Source organism: Furipterus horrens, unplaced genomic scaffold (assembly GCF_987537825.1).
Source record: "Furipterus horrens unplaced genomic scaffold, mFurHor1.1.pri manual_scaffold_8, whole genome shotgun sequence".
NCBI classification, from domain to species: domain Eukaryota; kingdom Metazoa; phylum Chordata; class Mammalia; order Chiroptera; family Furipteridae; genus Furipterus; species Furipterus horrens.
Window position 1 is genome coordinate 85959055 of NW_028327178.1, and position 15659 is coordinate 85974713.

The window sequence follows — 15659 nt, forward strand, 5'->3', positions numbered from 1 at the left end:
TGCTGATTTAAAATCTTCCTTTAATACACTTGATTGTTTTACTGAGGTTTTAAGATATCTGAACCTTTTTTTTCTTATTAACTCACTGAGTACTTGGTGGGTCTTTCTAATTTGTAAACATATCCTTTATTGCTTGGAAATTTTATTTATTTATTTTTTATAATTTTTAAAAAATTGTTGTTCTATTACAGTTGTCCCATTTTTTCCCCCGTTGCTCTCCCCTGTCCCGCCCTGCCACCACAGTCAGTTCTCACCCTGTTGTCCATGTCCATGGGTCATTTATGATAGTTCCTTGACTAGACCCTTCCTCTTCTTACCCTTTTCAACCCCTCCCCCCTCCCCTCTGGTTACTGTCAGTCTGTCCCTAGTTTCCATTCCTCTGGGTCTATTTTGCTCATTTGTTTGTTTTGTTCATTAGGTTTCTATATTAGGTGAGATCATGTGGTATTTGTCTTTTGCTGCCTGGTTAATTTCACTAAGCATAAAACTCTCCAGTTCCATCCATGCTGTCACAAAAGGTAGGATTTCTTTCTTTCTGCTGCATAGTATTCTACTATGTAAATATACTACAGTTTTTTGATCCTCTCATCCTCTGGTGGCACTTAGGCTGTTTCCAACACTTGGCTATTGTAAATAGTGCTGCTATGAACAAAGGGGAGCATAGATTCTTCTGAATTGGCGTTTCAGGATTCTTTGGGTATAGTCCCAGCAGTGGAATTGCTGGATCAAAAGGCAGTTCCATTTTTAGTTGTTTGAGGAAATTCCATACTGTTTCCCCACAGTGGTGCACCAGTCTGCATTCCCACCAACAGTGCACTAGGGTTCCCGTTTCTCCTCATCCTCGCCAGCACTTGTTGTTTGTTGATTTGTTGATGATGGCCATTCTGACAGGTGTGAGGTGGTATCTCATTGTGGTTTTAACTTGCATCTCTCTGATGGCTAGTGACTTGAGCATCCTTTCATATGCCTAAGGGACCCTGTTGGCTGCACCCTCAGTTCTCTCTTCAAAACCACTGCCCCAAACTCTCCTCAAGGGTCTCTAATCCTCTCTGATCTCCCTCTGCTGGAGCCCAGGGTAAGTGGGTGCCAATGTTTTCTTGTGCATGGTCCCTTTAAGAATCTCTCTGTGTCTCCATCTGTCTCTCTTAGGCTGGCAAGAACCGCCCGTCCCCCACCCCCACCCCCCAGCAGCTTTTCACTTTTCACAGCTGCGTGCTCTTTTACTCTTGGCTCTGTTGCTGTAGGCTGAGAAGCCCAGCTGGGAGTTTAGACCCCCACCCTTCTCAGGGGAACCCCCGGCTGCTGAGATGTTACTTCGTCCCGTCAGCTGCCACCCGTGGGAGCCCAGCCAACCCTCTTGTGTCTCTGCATTTTCTATCAGTCACGTTGTGATGAAGCAGTGTTTTCTGTCTGTCCATGGTTATAAGGCTTCTCTCCAGCTAGTATTCAGTTGGTTATTCTGGATGATTTCTCCACAATTTAGTTGTAAATCCAGACTGGTCCTGGGAGGAGGTTAGTGTAGCTTCTGCTTACTCCTCCGTGGTTGTAGATCTCTGGAAATATTCTTGTTTCTTTGATTAATTCCTATATTGTTTTTTGTTGTTGTTGTTTGTTCATTCTAGTCTGACTTTTAAAAACTTATTATTTCTTATCCGTATTTGTCTTGTTATTTTGGGGAGGTATTTTTTACTTTCAACCCTTCTTTTGATTTTTTTCTGTCATATTTAGTTTCTAAGACCTCTTTTACTGTTTGTTTTTGCTTTTATTTACTGATCAGAGCTTTTAAAGATGGCATTTCTTTTTTCCAAGGCTCAAATTATTTTTATTTTTGTGAAGATACCGGTTTCTTTTTTATTTTTAACATGCTTTCTTCACACACATTGGCCCTATTTCCTCTGTTTCTGTGGCTCATATTTTTGGAGGCTTTCTGTGTCCCAGGTTTGTGAAGCAACAGAAAAACACGGATTGTGGGGCTGTCATATGGGAGTGAAGTTTGTCTGCTGGTGGGAGTTGCCATTGAGTAACCACGTGGAAAGCTGTCTTGTCACTGTGGGATCCAGGTATCAGCATATTGTCTCTGGGGCAGATCACAGTTCCTGTGGAAAAGAATCTTCTGGTCTCCTCCTGTGTGGACAGGCCTGGCTTCTGTGTCCTGGATCCGGGCATTCTGCAAGCAGATGAGGAGAACAGCCGATCATGTTTACATTTAACCCCACATAGTATTCCTGAGTCTGAGGTTTTTCTGGTTTATATTATTCAAACAATACATTATTGTATCTTGAAGGATGAGGCTAGCAGTAGGCAACAGGATGTCTGATTGGTTTGTGGAGTTAAAACCCATCCTCTTCCCATCCCCATTCTGTCTTGTGCCTCCAAGCATAGAATCTTGTGAGCTTCTGTTGGTCAGTCAACTCACTTCTTCACACTCTCCTTCTATGAGCACCCCAATTGTCTGTTCCTTTCCTCTCCCTTATGGGTTACAACTCACGCAAATGCTTAAATATTTCAAACTGTGTTAATCTCATTTCTTTTTTGTGTTCTCTTTTCTCCTTGCAGATTTGTGTCATATTTATTCCCTCTCTGTGTTTTTAGGAGTTAAAGGAAATGATACATGTGGCCAATTTACCATGTTTAACTGGAACTCAAAAGCTGGTTCTTTGAAAAGATTGATGAAGTTGATCTTTGATGGACCTGATTAAGGAAAAAATGAGAAAGTGCAAGTACACATTGGCAAAGTAAAAGGAGATATAAGAAAAATATACAAGAGAATATTAGCCCCATGCCAAGGTTGAGTGTTTGATCCCCAGTCAGGGTACATACAAAAATCAACCAGGGAATGCATAAATAAGTGGAACAACAAATCAATGTTTCTTTCTTTCTCTTTCCCCCTCCCTCCCTCTCCCTTCCCCTCTCTCTAAAATCAATAAACAAATACAAATAAGAGAATATTAACTGTGACTTTATGATAATCAATTTGAAACTATAGCAGGAGTTGACAAGCTACATCCTGCAAGCTAAATATGGCCCAATACCTGTTTTGATAAAGAAAATTTTATTGGAACACAGCCATGCTCAGTGGTTTAAATGTGGTCTAAGGCTCTTCTGCTCTACAGTGGCAGGGTTGAGTAGTTGTCACAGAATCATTATGGTCCACAAAGCCTAAAATATTTAGGCTCTTACAGAAAGTTTTCTTATTTCTGCTCTAGAAGAAATTATTTCTTAGAGAAGAAGAGACTGCAGTTGACCCCCAAAGTGCTGTAGGAGATAGATAACCATGTAAGAGATTGGAAAGGTTATTGGTGGTCTTAAGAAGGCTCCAACCAGAGAGCTGAGTTATGAGTTCACTAATCTTTGAAGGATAGGTAATTTTTTGTTCTTTAGATTACTTCAGACTATGGAAAAAGATGGAAAGGTCTTCCAAATGACATTATTAAACTATATATGTAGTCATCTTTTAAAGAAACCTTGCTCTTGGAGGTTATTATTATTGCAGTTCTTTAAATGGTTTATATTGTTGATGCAGTGATAACTGACTGTGATTTTAAAACTTCTAATGACCAAACACACTCCTGTCTCAGCGAGGGGGGAGAGCCCTTGTCTGACAGGGTTAATTGGTCCCCTTGACCACACAGTTCCCTCCTTAGTGTCATCATACTATTTGTGGACATCTACGTTAGCCCTATTTCTGTGTTGTAGGACTACCCTCATTACTAAGAAAATGAGAGAGAGAGAAAATTTGTATATGTACATACATGTACACCTCTTAATCTTAGCCTGCCAGGCCTGAAAGGACAAATATAGTCTTTTCATTTCTGTTCATCAAAGCAGTAGTTAAAACCAGTTGTTCAGGAATCATTAGAATAATATTGCTTATAATATTATCACCGGTTGTATTAATTCTAATTGTAGTATTACTGTACTTTCAGATATTTCTTTGTTACTTTGTGAGCAGTAACACTCCCCACTTGGAGACTGTAGATAGTGTGATGGTGTTGAATTATCCTTTGTATAGCAAGTCTAATATTCATAGTTGTATCATGTTAGCAAAATGGTCAACTGAGTTTAGGGATTCCCAAGTCAGGCTCAGTGATTTGCCAGGACTCCATTCCTAAAAGCTGTTACACTCATGATTACAACATATTTCAGAGAAAGGATACAGATTAAAATCACTGGAAAAAGGCACGTAGTGAAGGGCCCAGAAGACATTGGCACGAGCTTTCAGTTGTCTTCCTCCAGTGGAGTTGTGTGAGCAGTTCCAATTTCCCCCAAAACAATGTGCGACAGCACTAAAGGAGTGTGGCCAACCAGGAAAGCTCACCGAAGCCCTGGGGTACAGGGTTTTATTGGCAAAACAGTCTTGTAGGTATATCTGACCACTGCATAGCTAACCTTAGTGTCCGGTGCCCAAGGTCCCTACCATAGATCACATTGTTAGTTCCAAGGCTGCAGGTAAACAAACACACTTGTAAGAGGCAGGATGTTCCAGGAGATCAGAGATTACCTCCCAGGTGCCAGGCAAGAGCCAAACCTTGCTCTGAAATGGACAGAGTTTGGACATGCCAGACTTGCTGAGTTAATTCTTTACTGCATATCACCACATATCAAATTCCTCACACATGTGTACTTCCTCTGCCAACACACTCTTAAATTAAAAGGCATACATAATCCATTTAACCCATTCAGCAGTGTAAATCTCCCTTTATCCATTGTTTGAATGGAAGAAAAAGGTCTCTTGGAAAGGTCATATTCAGGTCACATTTGGAGTAGATCAAACTTACATCAGACATTTACCTTTAGGCTTCAGAGGTAAGCCTGAATTGCATCAATTCTTTTGCTCCAGGGTATTTGGCCCCGAAATCCCTGTTGCCCTGTGCTTGGAAAATCGAGTCATCAACACATGGAGTCAAAACCTTTCTGTGGAGCAGATCCATCTAATAAGAGGGCACACATTGGGCTAGATATGGTCACGGGTCAGAATGTCATTATCTGGGATTGTCTAGACTATATAACCTAAAGTGTCTTGTCTTTGTGAAGATGTAGGCTCAAAAAGCATGCAACACCTAACATTCAAAAAAAAATCTTTAGTAGTAGTTGTAGGAAAAAAGAAAGAAAATCGCCCCCTAAAGTATAAATACATTTTTAGTCTTGTTTTAAGTAAAATGTAAGTCACATATCTGTATACTTTTGAATTTTGCTCTTTACATTCACCATTGTGTCTGAGCGGCAGTGTTTCGGTAGAGGACTGTAGGACTTTATTTTTAGGTAAAAAGTTCTTTCTCCTTGCAGAGATGAGGTGGAGTAGGAGTGGCAGATTCGTTCTTTCTGTTTGAAAGTGGTTAGCATTTTATATTATTTCTTCATTCTGGCACCAAGGTGTTAGTTGGTGATCTCAACACAGGAGGCCCCCCAGGCTTGGGGAGAATCTCTGCGCAGTCTGGGTGCTCTTGGGGATGAGTTGATGGCAGCAGATACTGGACCCCCAATCTCTGAAGACTTGAGTGCTCCACTAAGCCAGCGTGCTTGAGCATTGTGTCAAAGGTAGCCAAGGCTTAATTTGACGGGAGAGTGGCAGCCACTTTATAAAGCTGTTTTTTAGTAATGGGCCTGTACTGAGCAGAGCTAACTTCAGTTCTTGTTTTATTAAACAACTGCTTTGTCCCTCTCACTCCCAGAGCTCTCTGGCCGAGACGCTGGATAGCACTGGCAGTCTAGACCCCCAGAGATCGGACATGATTTACACCATCGAAGATGTTCCTCCCTGGTACCTGTGCATATTTCTGGGGCTGCAGGTAAGATGATTCCTTTAGGATGTAACCACCGGCAGCTGCCAAATTCTCTGGATGTTTTATAAATTCAATTTTGATTTTTATTTATTGATGACTTGATTATAAATTACTCTTTTAAAAATGATGAATGGAAATGATCAACATCAGTTTCATAATAGTGAAAGAAAGAAAAGAACAGAATGAGTAGGTTAACCAGGGAATGAAAGAAGGAAAGTGTTCAGGGAATAAGCAAAAGAAGTGACATGGAAGGAAGAACAGAAGATGATAGAACTATAGAAAGAAGGAAAAATAGAGGGAGGAGAACAGTAGAAGAGTAAAGAAGAACTAGTTTTCATCTCTCATTCCTGATCAATCTATAATCATGGTAAACTCTGTCATGAAATATGGGTGACACTGAGAAATGCCACAGTGGCCAAGACATAAATGGCAGGTTTCAGTCTTATTTTTAAAGAAAGGCAAACTTTGCCATAGTAAGAGCAGCTTTTTTTGCTGCAGCTTCCAGTAGGAGCAGAGCAGGAAAGCTGCCAGGGCAGGGGAGTGGGGCTGGGGTGGGGGACTGGGCAGGAAATCACACAAGGTGACGAGTCTCAGCAGGGCTCCTACACCTTTGGTACTTCCCTCCATCTCTCAGTACCCTTTTCCCACTTAACTATTGAAGTGGGACTTTAGGAGAAAGGGGATGAGACAGAAAGCTCTTTTCCAGGACCCACATTGCTGACCTGTGTTTTTCTTGGTGGATTTAGCCTGGACTCTGTTCTCAGGTCCTACTTTCTATTCTTCCTTTTTTAAATTTGAATGATCAGTTCAATCCTGGGGTATTTCAGGTGCTGAGAAAGTTACTCTCATTGCCTAGACAAGTTATTCACTATGAGGTTAGACTGTACCTGCCCTGATAGCTGATGCTTTGGTCCATGTTTCCAGTGCTCCTCCTCTCCTTTGCCCCACTGACCCCCTTTAGGTATCACAGTACTTGGTAACCTGGACTGAAAGGTATCTAATAAAGGAGGAGTCATGACAAAAGGAGCTGGAGGATAATTTTCCTTGGGTTGAACATTTCCTTAACAGATTCAGGAGACCTGCTTTTTGAAATGTTTATATTACAGATGTTTCGAGAAGTCTTCCCGGATCAAATGGGATTGGAAAACCCTGTATGCATTATGCCTTTCTTGACAGTGCAGTGTTCTTAAGCTTGTGAGCAGCTCTGAGAAGTCCTGGATGGCAATGTTCTGTTTCCTGCACAAAACACGTATATGTGTTGTGAAAGTTGGGCTTTTTGGGCTGCAAGTAATACATGTTGGCAAATAAGGGTAAAGATGGGGAACTATTGGGAAGAAAATTAGGGGTTACAGCACAGAAAAGTAGGCACTGAACAAGCAGGCCTCTGGGAGAAAGGGAAGTAGCAGTGACTGCTGGGAATGCTGAGAATGCTGAGAATTTTGTTAAAAAGTAGACTAGCCCTGGCTGGGTGGTTCAGTTGGTTAGAGCATTGTCCCCATACTCCAAGGTTGTGGGTTTGACCCCACCCCCCCAATTCAGGGCACATACAAGAATCAACCAGTGAATGCATAAACAAGGGGAACAACAGGTGAATCTCTCTCATTCTCAAAATCAGTTATAAAGGAAGAATACAGGTGTAAAATTTTACATAAAATATTGGCATCAAGTTGCAGAAGAAAAAGATACAGAAAGACTAGAGTTTGTTTTAAGAATGGTTTAGCTCAAAATAATTCATGTTAACAGATCAGAGGGAGAAAGACCTATGATTTTAGCAATTGATGCTGAAAAGGAACAGTATAAGAAACTGGGTAGCCAAAGAACTTAGTGCATGTGACTCATGGACATGAACTAAGAAGGGGATTGCTGGAGGGAGTGGGGGGTACTGGGTGGAGGAGGGCAAAGGGGGAAAATCTGAATAACTAATAGCATAATCAATAAAGTAAACTTTAAAAACATTTTTTTAAAGAAAAACAGATAATTCCAGTAAGAATTATATAAGTAAAATACCACTAGGGCTTGTATTAAGAACTTCCTTTATGCTAGCCTGGATTCATGTGAGTAATAAGTAATAATACAAATAAGTAATAAGACAAGGAGATGTAATGGAAAAGAGAACTGAAAAAGAAATATGATTTGGTGTATAAGTGTGTACTTAAAAATAACAAAGAGTGTTTTTATGTTGGCTGTGTTTTAAAAACAAGGGAGGGGTGAGTTAGGATGAAATCAGGAAAAAATAAAGGGAGGAAAGTTAACTCTTTCCCCTTCTGTCTCCCTGTCACCCACAGCACTACCTGACTTGCTTCAGCGGTACTATCGCGGTGCCCTTCCTGCTGGCCGATGCCATGTGTGTGGGGTATGACCAGTGGGCCACCAGCCAGCTCATTGGGACCATTTTCTTCTGTGTGGGAATCACAACTTTGTTGCAGACTACGTTTGGATGCAGGTGAGACTGGGGTAATAAATTTGGATGCTGAAGCCCCCGTGAGGAAGTCACTGATCAATGCCATTTACCTAGGGCTGCTTGGAAGGACGGCCCGGGCGGGGGTGGGAGTAGGGGTTGTTCTAGTGAGCCTTGACCGCCCCCAACCCCCTCCCCCCATGTTTCTTCTCTTGCTGGGTGGCACCACCTTGCACCCAATTATGCAAGCTGGAAAGTCTGACTCACTCTTACCTCCTCCCATCCCACCAGCCTCAGGGCAGGCGCTCTCTAGTACCCGCTCCTGCCCACGTGTTCCTGGTCTGTCCCACTTGTTCCTAGTTGGTTTCCTTGCCCCACTCTGCACCTGCCCCCAGTGCTGTCTTTCCAATATTGGCATCCTCCTTGGAGCTGCCAGGCAGCAGCCCCGCTCTCTGTTTAAAACCAGCTGTGCCCACTTTTTAAGCTTCTCCCTTGCTCTCTGTCCCTCTGCCCTTCCACCGTGCCTCTGAGCCCTGTTTCCCCTTCCCTGCACTCGCCCTGGGGCGAGCTCCTCCCCGAGCAGCCCCGCTGTTCCCCCTCCTGTGCTTGTGCTCCCCAGCAGCCCCGCACGCCCTGTCATCCTTCCAGTCTGCCTTGTCCCTCCGCCTCTGTGAAGCATCCCTGACTCCTCAAAGCCCCCCTTGTTCTCTCTGAATTCCCACACATGCATCTTGTGTTCGTTCTTCTTATGTGGCTCTTATTCCACGGTGTCCTTTTTGTTTTTGTGTCCTTCCCCACTGGATGTGCTCCTCTCCTTGATGCCAGGGCTCTCACGTGCTCACCTTTGCCTCCCTGCCTCCAGCTTATGTGGGTGAGGAGCTGGCAGAGGAGGGAAGAGAGCCTGTCTTCCCTGCCGCCTCCTGCAGGCTTGCTTTGTTTTCTCCTGTTTCTTCTTCTGCCCTCTTTGTACTGCAGCCTCTTCCTCTACCCCAGGGCTCTGCTCACAGGACTGTCCTCAGGGGAGGGGCAGCTGAGTAAGCTACCAGTTCTAGTTCTGTCTCCTGCTTCAGGGGAGATAATCTGTGGAAGGGCTTTGCCCTGCCAGCTTGGGGAATGAGAGGGAGTTAGTACAGAGGCAGATGGAAATCATGGACTGCATTCCGATTTTCGGAACCCTTGGGGACCTGGAGAGGACTGCCTTTGGAGGGGGGGGGGCAGAATACAGTAGTCCCTCTCTATATCGCGGTTCATTTATCGCGGCCTCACTGTATCACGGGATTTTTAGAAATATTATATTTAATTATTTATCGCGGATTTTTTGCTATATCGTGGGATTTTGCGTTACTGTATACGTATGTTGTTAAATTTACGTAGGTTTAATAGTGTAGAATATGTTTAAGAACATAAGTGTTTATAAAAGTGTGGAAAAGGTTAATAAGGGACTGGGAACGGTTTATAAGTGTGTGGGAAGGGTTTATAAAGCCTTAAAATATATATAAATACTAAAATAAACGTAAGGTTCCTACTTAGTGGATTTTCACCTATTGCGGGGGTGTCTAGAATGTAATACCCGCAGTAAGTGAGGGAATGCTGTATGGGGCGAACCATGAGCAGTGTTAGGGCGGCAGCTCCCTTGCAGATCTGCTTATGGACGGAAGCCATGTGGACTGAAGGCCGAAGGGAGCGCCGGGATGCCACAGACCTGCCAGGGGAAGGAGATGTGTTCTGGGCATGCCAGGGAGCACTTGATTCATTTTCTTAGCTCCAGGTAGTTAAATTTGGCTGCCAGCATCTCTCATTCTTTGATTTAGCATTCGAGTTTCTGTATTTCAAGTCCAGAGTGGACTAAAAAGCTTTTGTTGGCTGACTTGTGAGCCTTACCTTGTACGTAGGGCACTGGTTCTCTGGGGAAGGCTCCCTCCTCCCAATAGCTGACTCATCCAGGAACTTGTAGCACAAAGTATCTGTAAATTTGGGCAGTGCCTATAGTTGAGAATTGTTGGTTGATATGAAGATATCTTTATTGTGGTAGAAAGTGCAGCTGTGCCCTGGGCTCATGCCAAGGTCAGCTGTAGTCAGCCCCATTGCCAGTGCTGGCTAAACCACGCTGTTGGATATTTTAATGATAAAGTGTAACCCCACGGAGCAGTCAGAACCTACATTTCCCAGTATGTAGCAATAGCTTACAGAATGTGGCAAATGATGGTTTCTTCTCCTTTGCACATGGGGAAGTGGAACAACCAAGCATAAGTTAGAGGGACCTTGGGCAGGTGACTTCTTCAGCTCTGTTTCTTCTTGTAAAAACAAGAGGAGGCTCTTCCTGAGGTATCCTGTGGAAGAGATTTTGCCATTATTTTAATGGACCTCTTGTGTTTTTGTGGATTATTATAAATTTCCTAAAATACATTTAGAAAGTTATAGTGCATGAATAATATGAAAGCTTTTTTTTGTGTGTGTGTGCTCAATGCTGACACAGACCCTTATCTTAGGCTGTGAATGATCTTTTTAACAGACTTGTATATTTACTTCCTAGTCAAAACAGGATCAAATTAATAGATAAAGCAACAGGGGCAAAGGATTGTTAGGGTGGGACAGTGCAGGAAGGAAGGAAGTGCTGTGATAGCCAAGAGTGAGGTTTATTCCCAGTATCACAGCCGCAGCATTGCAGATGGCCTGTGCATTTGTTTGTTTTATGGATTTGAGGGAGGGGGCAGTTAAGCCCTTAGGCTTAGAGCTGCAGAAGAAAAAGATTTTCATGTTCAGCTTTCATGATTTCTAAGCTGGGTTTTCAGACTTTTCTGACTCAGGGAGGTTTACAGTATTGTGTCAGAGTTCTGGAAGGGTTTTTATGTATTCTTTGCCACCTGTTGATTATACTCCATTGCACTGGATGCAGCTAATTCTTGGGACCTAAAGACCAACCTTGGTCTTTGCTGTGAGGAGGGTGCCCTTTATTTTGAGGAAGCTAAGGTGACTGCAGGTCTAGCTCAAAGGAAAAAAGTCTAAGCATCCTGACCTGTGGGCAGTGGCCAGGCCGTCCCCCCTGCTCATTTCACACGGCACCCTGCTGAAAAGGGGCACCCTGGTCCTGGACACCTGTTCAGTTCCATAAAAATAATCAAAATTGATAGGGAAACAGTGACAGGGTCGTATGCCTCTGCAGACCTGAGCATGAGCGCACCCTGCCAGCTGTGAGACGTCACCAGGTGACAACCGCTCCCTTGCAGGCACGTTTCCCACGGCTGGGCTGGGCTGGGCTGAGGCTGCACCTGTGTGGTGCAGCGCGGGCTGCGGACCCTCCTTCCTTTACTGCTCCTCTTCCCTGGCACAGGAGTGGGTCCTTTCCTCTGTGGGCCGTGGCTGTTTTGAAACTGAGTTTGTGGGTCCCAGCCCCAGTTGTGTGACTTCTGTGGCTTTAGCGCTTCCTGGAGGTTCTGTCTGCAGAGGGTGGGCGATCTGTGCCATGCGTGCTTCTTGCCCCTGCTGCTCCCTCCACTTCCTTTCCTCCTCCTTCCTTCCCTTTGACCTTGATCTCTTGCACTTTGTTCTCAACTATGTCTTCATTAAGTTTCCCTGAATGAGGTTTGAACATTCCTGATTCTGTTTGATTTGTGATGTCAGTCCCAGCCACCCCTTGGCCTTGTTCCAGGAATTAGCACAAAGCCTTGAAAATCCCGAGAGATCAGGGCAGGGGGTTAGCCAGCCTGCAGCACTCTTGCCTCCCTGGCTGTGGGGGGAACTCAGCTGCTGTGTCGCCTTGGCTGCCTTTGCCTTTCCCAGCAATTTCCCAGTGTCCCCCACCCCCACCCCACTAACCCTGGGTGGCAGTGCAGGAGCTGGGGGTGAAAGAGGGCTGTCAGGTACCCTGCCCCTCGCCTGCCACTCTGTGTTTGGGATCACCTCTAGCCTTTTGTTTGGGGCACCTCTTGGAGGCATCACTCTGAGCCTCCCAGCAAAAGAAAAGGCTGTAAGTGGGGTGGCCCCTCCCAGAGGAGCCTATCCTGGCCATCACAGGCCCTGTAGACACATAGAACTTTCCATTGCTGAGCAAAGATAGGATTTTGGTCACAAGTGTCCTTGTAGCTGGTGCTGTTGTCTGCCCTGGGGGTACAGCTTCCCTGTGTTTTGTGTCCTTGGGCTCTGGGGACCTGTATATATTGTGTGCTCACTGAGTATAGGGGCGGCTGCAGGATACTTCCACGTCTCAAGTCCAGGCTTTGAGCTCTTAACTATTTATGGAACTTAGAAGGATTGAGGGTGCAGTGCTTAGACTAAGGTGGGGAGACCGGGGTTTCCCCCACATACTCTTTCTGTATGTGTAATTTGTGTGGGGTATATGTGCATTTTTTTTAACTACTTGAAAGTAAAGTTGCAGACAGCATGCTGGTTCACCCTAAATATCTCCTAGGAATGGGGGTCTCCTGTGTAACCATTTACAATAGCCATTCTACCATATTATCCAATATTCAGCCTATGTTTAATTTCCTAAGTTGTACTTAAAATATCTTTTATGGCTACTCTCTCCATCTCCCTAAACCAGGGTCCAATAAAGTTCATATGGTGCATTTGTTTGCTGTGTCTCTCTGGTTTCAATAATAAATAGTCCCCACCTTTTCCCTCCATATCACCCCATTTTAGAGAGTCTGGTTGTCTGTTGAGTATTCTGTGATCTGAATTGGTCTGATTGTGTCTTCATAGTGGTATTTGATTTGTTTTACAGTCCCCCCTTATGTGTCCTAAGCTGGGAAGTGGAGCGAGAGGCATGGTTGATTCACTGTGAAAATTTTACAAAAATTACTATAGTGGAGACTTGACATTCTGTCATGTCAGGCCAGCACATAGTAGCAAGTTGTGGATTTTTCCCACCAAATTAAAAAAGTTACTGTGCATTTAACTCAAGTTTTTAAATAGTACAGCTCTGAATGGCTCCTCCTCGTGGCCCGCTGCCTCTCCCCTCTTAGCCTTCCGTGTCAGCCAGGTGACTGTCGTGGCCAAAGCTGTGCAGGGACAGGGCGAAAGGACAGAGCTTCTCACAAAATATTATGGGGGAAAGCTCTTTTCTGAGTTCTGGTTTTTTGTTAACTATTTAACAGACTCGAGTGTTTAAGGAAGGTGTTATCACCCTCCTCCCATTTGCATTCCCGGAAAGACCCTTACTTTATAGACATAATTTAAATTGTATTTATTGAGAGGTAATTGGCATACAGTGAAGTTTACCCCCTTTTACATGTACAGATATATGAGTGTTTGCCCACGTGTTCAATCATCTAACCACAGCCAGCAGAACATTGTCACACACCATGGAACATTGCCTCTCTGTGACTGGTCAGGTCTTTAAGTAATGAAAGTATTTTAAGCTACCAGCCCTTGACCTGAAATAGTTGATACTTTCATGCTTGAAAAGGAGGTTATCAGAACCGTACACAACTAGCCTTACGGAGTTCCTGTGTGCTGTCTGGATAAAGCCTGCTTCTGTGAGCGACGGCTCCGGAGGGGACAGGTGCCAGTCAGCTGCTTCCTTCCCACTGAGGTTCTTCAGGAGTCTCTTAATTGAAAGTGCTGACCAGAATAGTGCTGACCAAAACTATATAGTCATATATAGTTTATTATTAAGTTTACTATCCTTTAATTTTTCCTGGAGTTTGAGTCCCAGTTTAAAACCCACCCTGACTGGTGCAGCTCAGTGGGTTGGACATCATCCCACAGACCAAAAGGTTGCCGGTTCGATTCCCAGTAAGGGTACATGCCTGAGTTGCATATATAGTCATATAGTTTTTAGAACCAGAATAAAATGAACTCGGAGATAATGGTTATAATTGCTTGTAGTTGAGTTTTCTTTGAATCAACTCAAAATGAAATAGAGGTCCAAATGCAAGAATCGTGAAAACTATGTAAATACTAGAATGAAATAAGAGCGAGTTTTTAAAAAATCTAGAATGGGGTTTTAAACTTAAAAAAAAAAGAAAGAAAATATTTTATTTATTTATTTTTAGAGAGGGGGTAATGGTGGGAGAAAGAAAGGGAGAGGAACATTGATTGGGCTGCCTCTTGTATGCCCCCAACTGGGAACAGAACCTGCAACTCAGGCATGTACCCTTACTGGGAATCGAACTGGCAACCTTTTGGTCTGTGGGATGGTGTCCAACCCACTGAGCTGCACCAGTCAGGGTGGGTTTTAAACTGGGACTCAAACTCCAGGAACAATTAAAGGATAGTAAATTTAATAACATTAAATATAAAAATATTTCTTTAAACTTTTGCAATGTAAAAATACTCAATAAACAAACACAAAAATGACAAACTGGCTGGTTAGGTTCTTACGCTATCCTGGGGTTAGAGGCCCCCATGGGAATGTATCATGACAAAGGTGCCTTTCTGCTCAGAATTTTTCTTAACTAACATCTAATGACACTATTAACTTAAAAAACTTTCATTTGCAAAAATTCACCACCTCTTCACATATGTAAGATACACTTTCTTGTCGACAAAGCCAGCCAACTTTTTCTATAAAGATACAAGCGGTAAATATTTTAGGCTCTGTGGTCTCTGTTGTGACTGGCTGGCTCCCCCACTACAGCTCAAAAGCAGCTGTCAGCACCTCATAAGTAGATGAGGGTAGCTGTCCCAGTAAATCGTTATTCATAAAAACAGGTAATTTGCTAGACTTGGCTCATGGGCCCGTTTGCCAACCCCTGGTATAAAGAAGGGCACAGTTTAAGTTGTTTCCTTTCCAGTTGTCAGTACAAAATAAAAGAGCTGGCAGTCTGGTCTGCCTGGGGAGCCTGGGACCTGAGGTTCAGATGCTCGTGTGAGTGAGGTGCAGGGAAGAGCCGTAGGATTGACCAGCGTTATACTGGGGAAGAGCGAAAAGCCAGTTTATCAGATGAGAACATCAAGTGCTTTAGCATGCTCAGTCTTTCTTTGGAACACTGGCTTTGTTGCTTGTGATTTAGGGAAGCTCGTGTTCTTGTTGCAACTTTCCCAAAGGATAATTCAGTCAAGCTGCTGAGTTATGCCGCCAGTAATGGAGACCACACTTAACTGCTGAGGTTCTGACCACAGCTTCCTGTAAAGCAGCCGCTTGCCTTTCACACAGTACGGCTGGTGGCAGGCAGTGCGCGGCTGAACGGTGAGCACACTAGCTGGCTTGTGCAGTCTTTTCCAGATCACCTTGGGAGACCATGTGGGGCAGCACAGGCGGGAATGTTCTATTGTCACTCATTTTCAGAGGATGCTGGGCCCCGGTTGTTTAGAAGTAAGTGAGCTGCTTTGTATCAGTGCTTTCGGGGCCTCTGCTGGGGATGAAGCTGTACAGTGCTTGCCCTGAAAGGTGCCCAGGCAGTGGTCAAGTGCAGGCCGAGGCTGAGTCTAGTGCATGCCCCTGGGAGTGGAGCCCAGAGCCAGTCTTCACTGCCCCACATCCATTATGTCACCCAGGCAGTGTCGTCGGCAGTGTTCCCAAGGATGAGCTAAGTGCA

General features: G+C 44.1%; 1 protein-coding gene across 3 annotated transcripts in view; it reads left to right on the forward strand.

Moving 5' to 3' along the window:
* SLC23A2 (solute carrier family 23 member 2) overlaps positions 1-15659 on the forward strand; it is a 121145-nt gene that overhangs the window by 73934 nt on the left and 31552 nt on the right. For all 3 annotated transcript variants that reach the window (XM_090286075.1, XM_090286077.1, XM_090286076.1), the window contains 2 exons: positions 5673-5789; positions 8069-8226. In XM_090286075.1, the coding sequence (XP_090142201.1) occupies positions 5673-5789; positions 8069-8226 (275 nt within the window). The remainder of the gene's footprint in view (positions 1-5672; positions 5790-8068; positions 8227-15659) is intronic.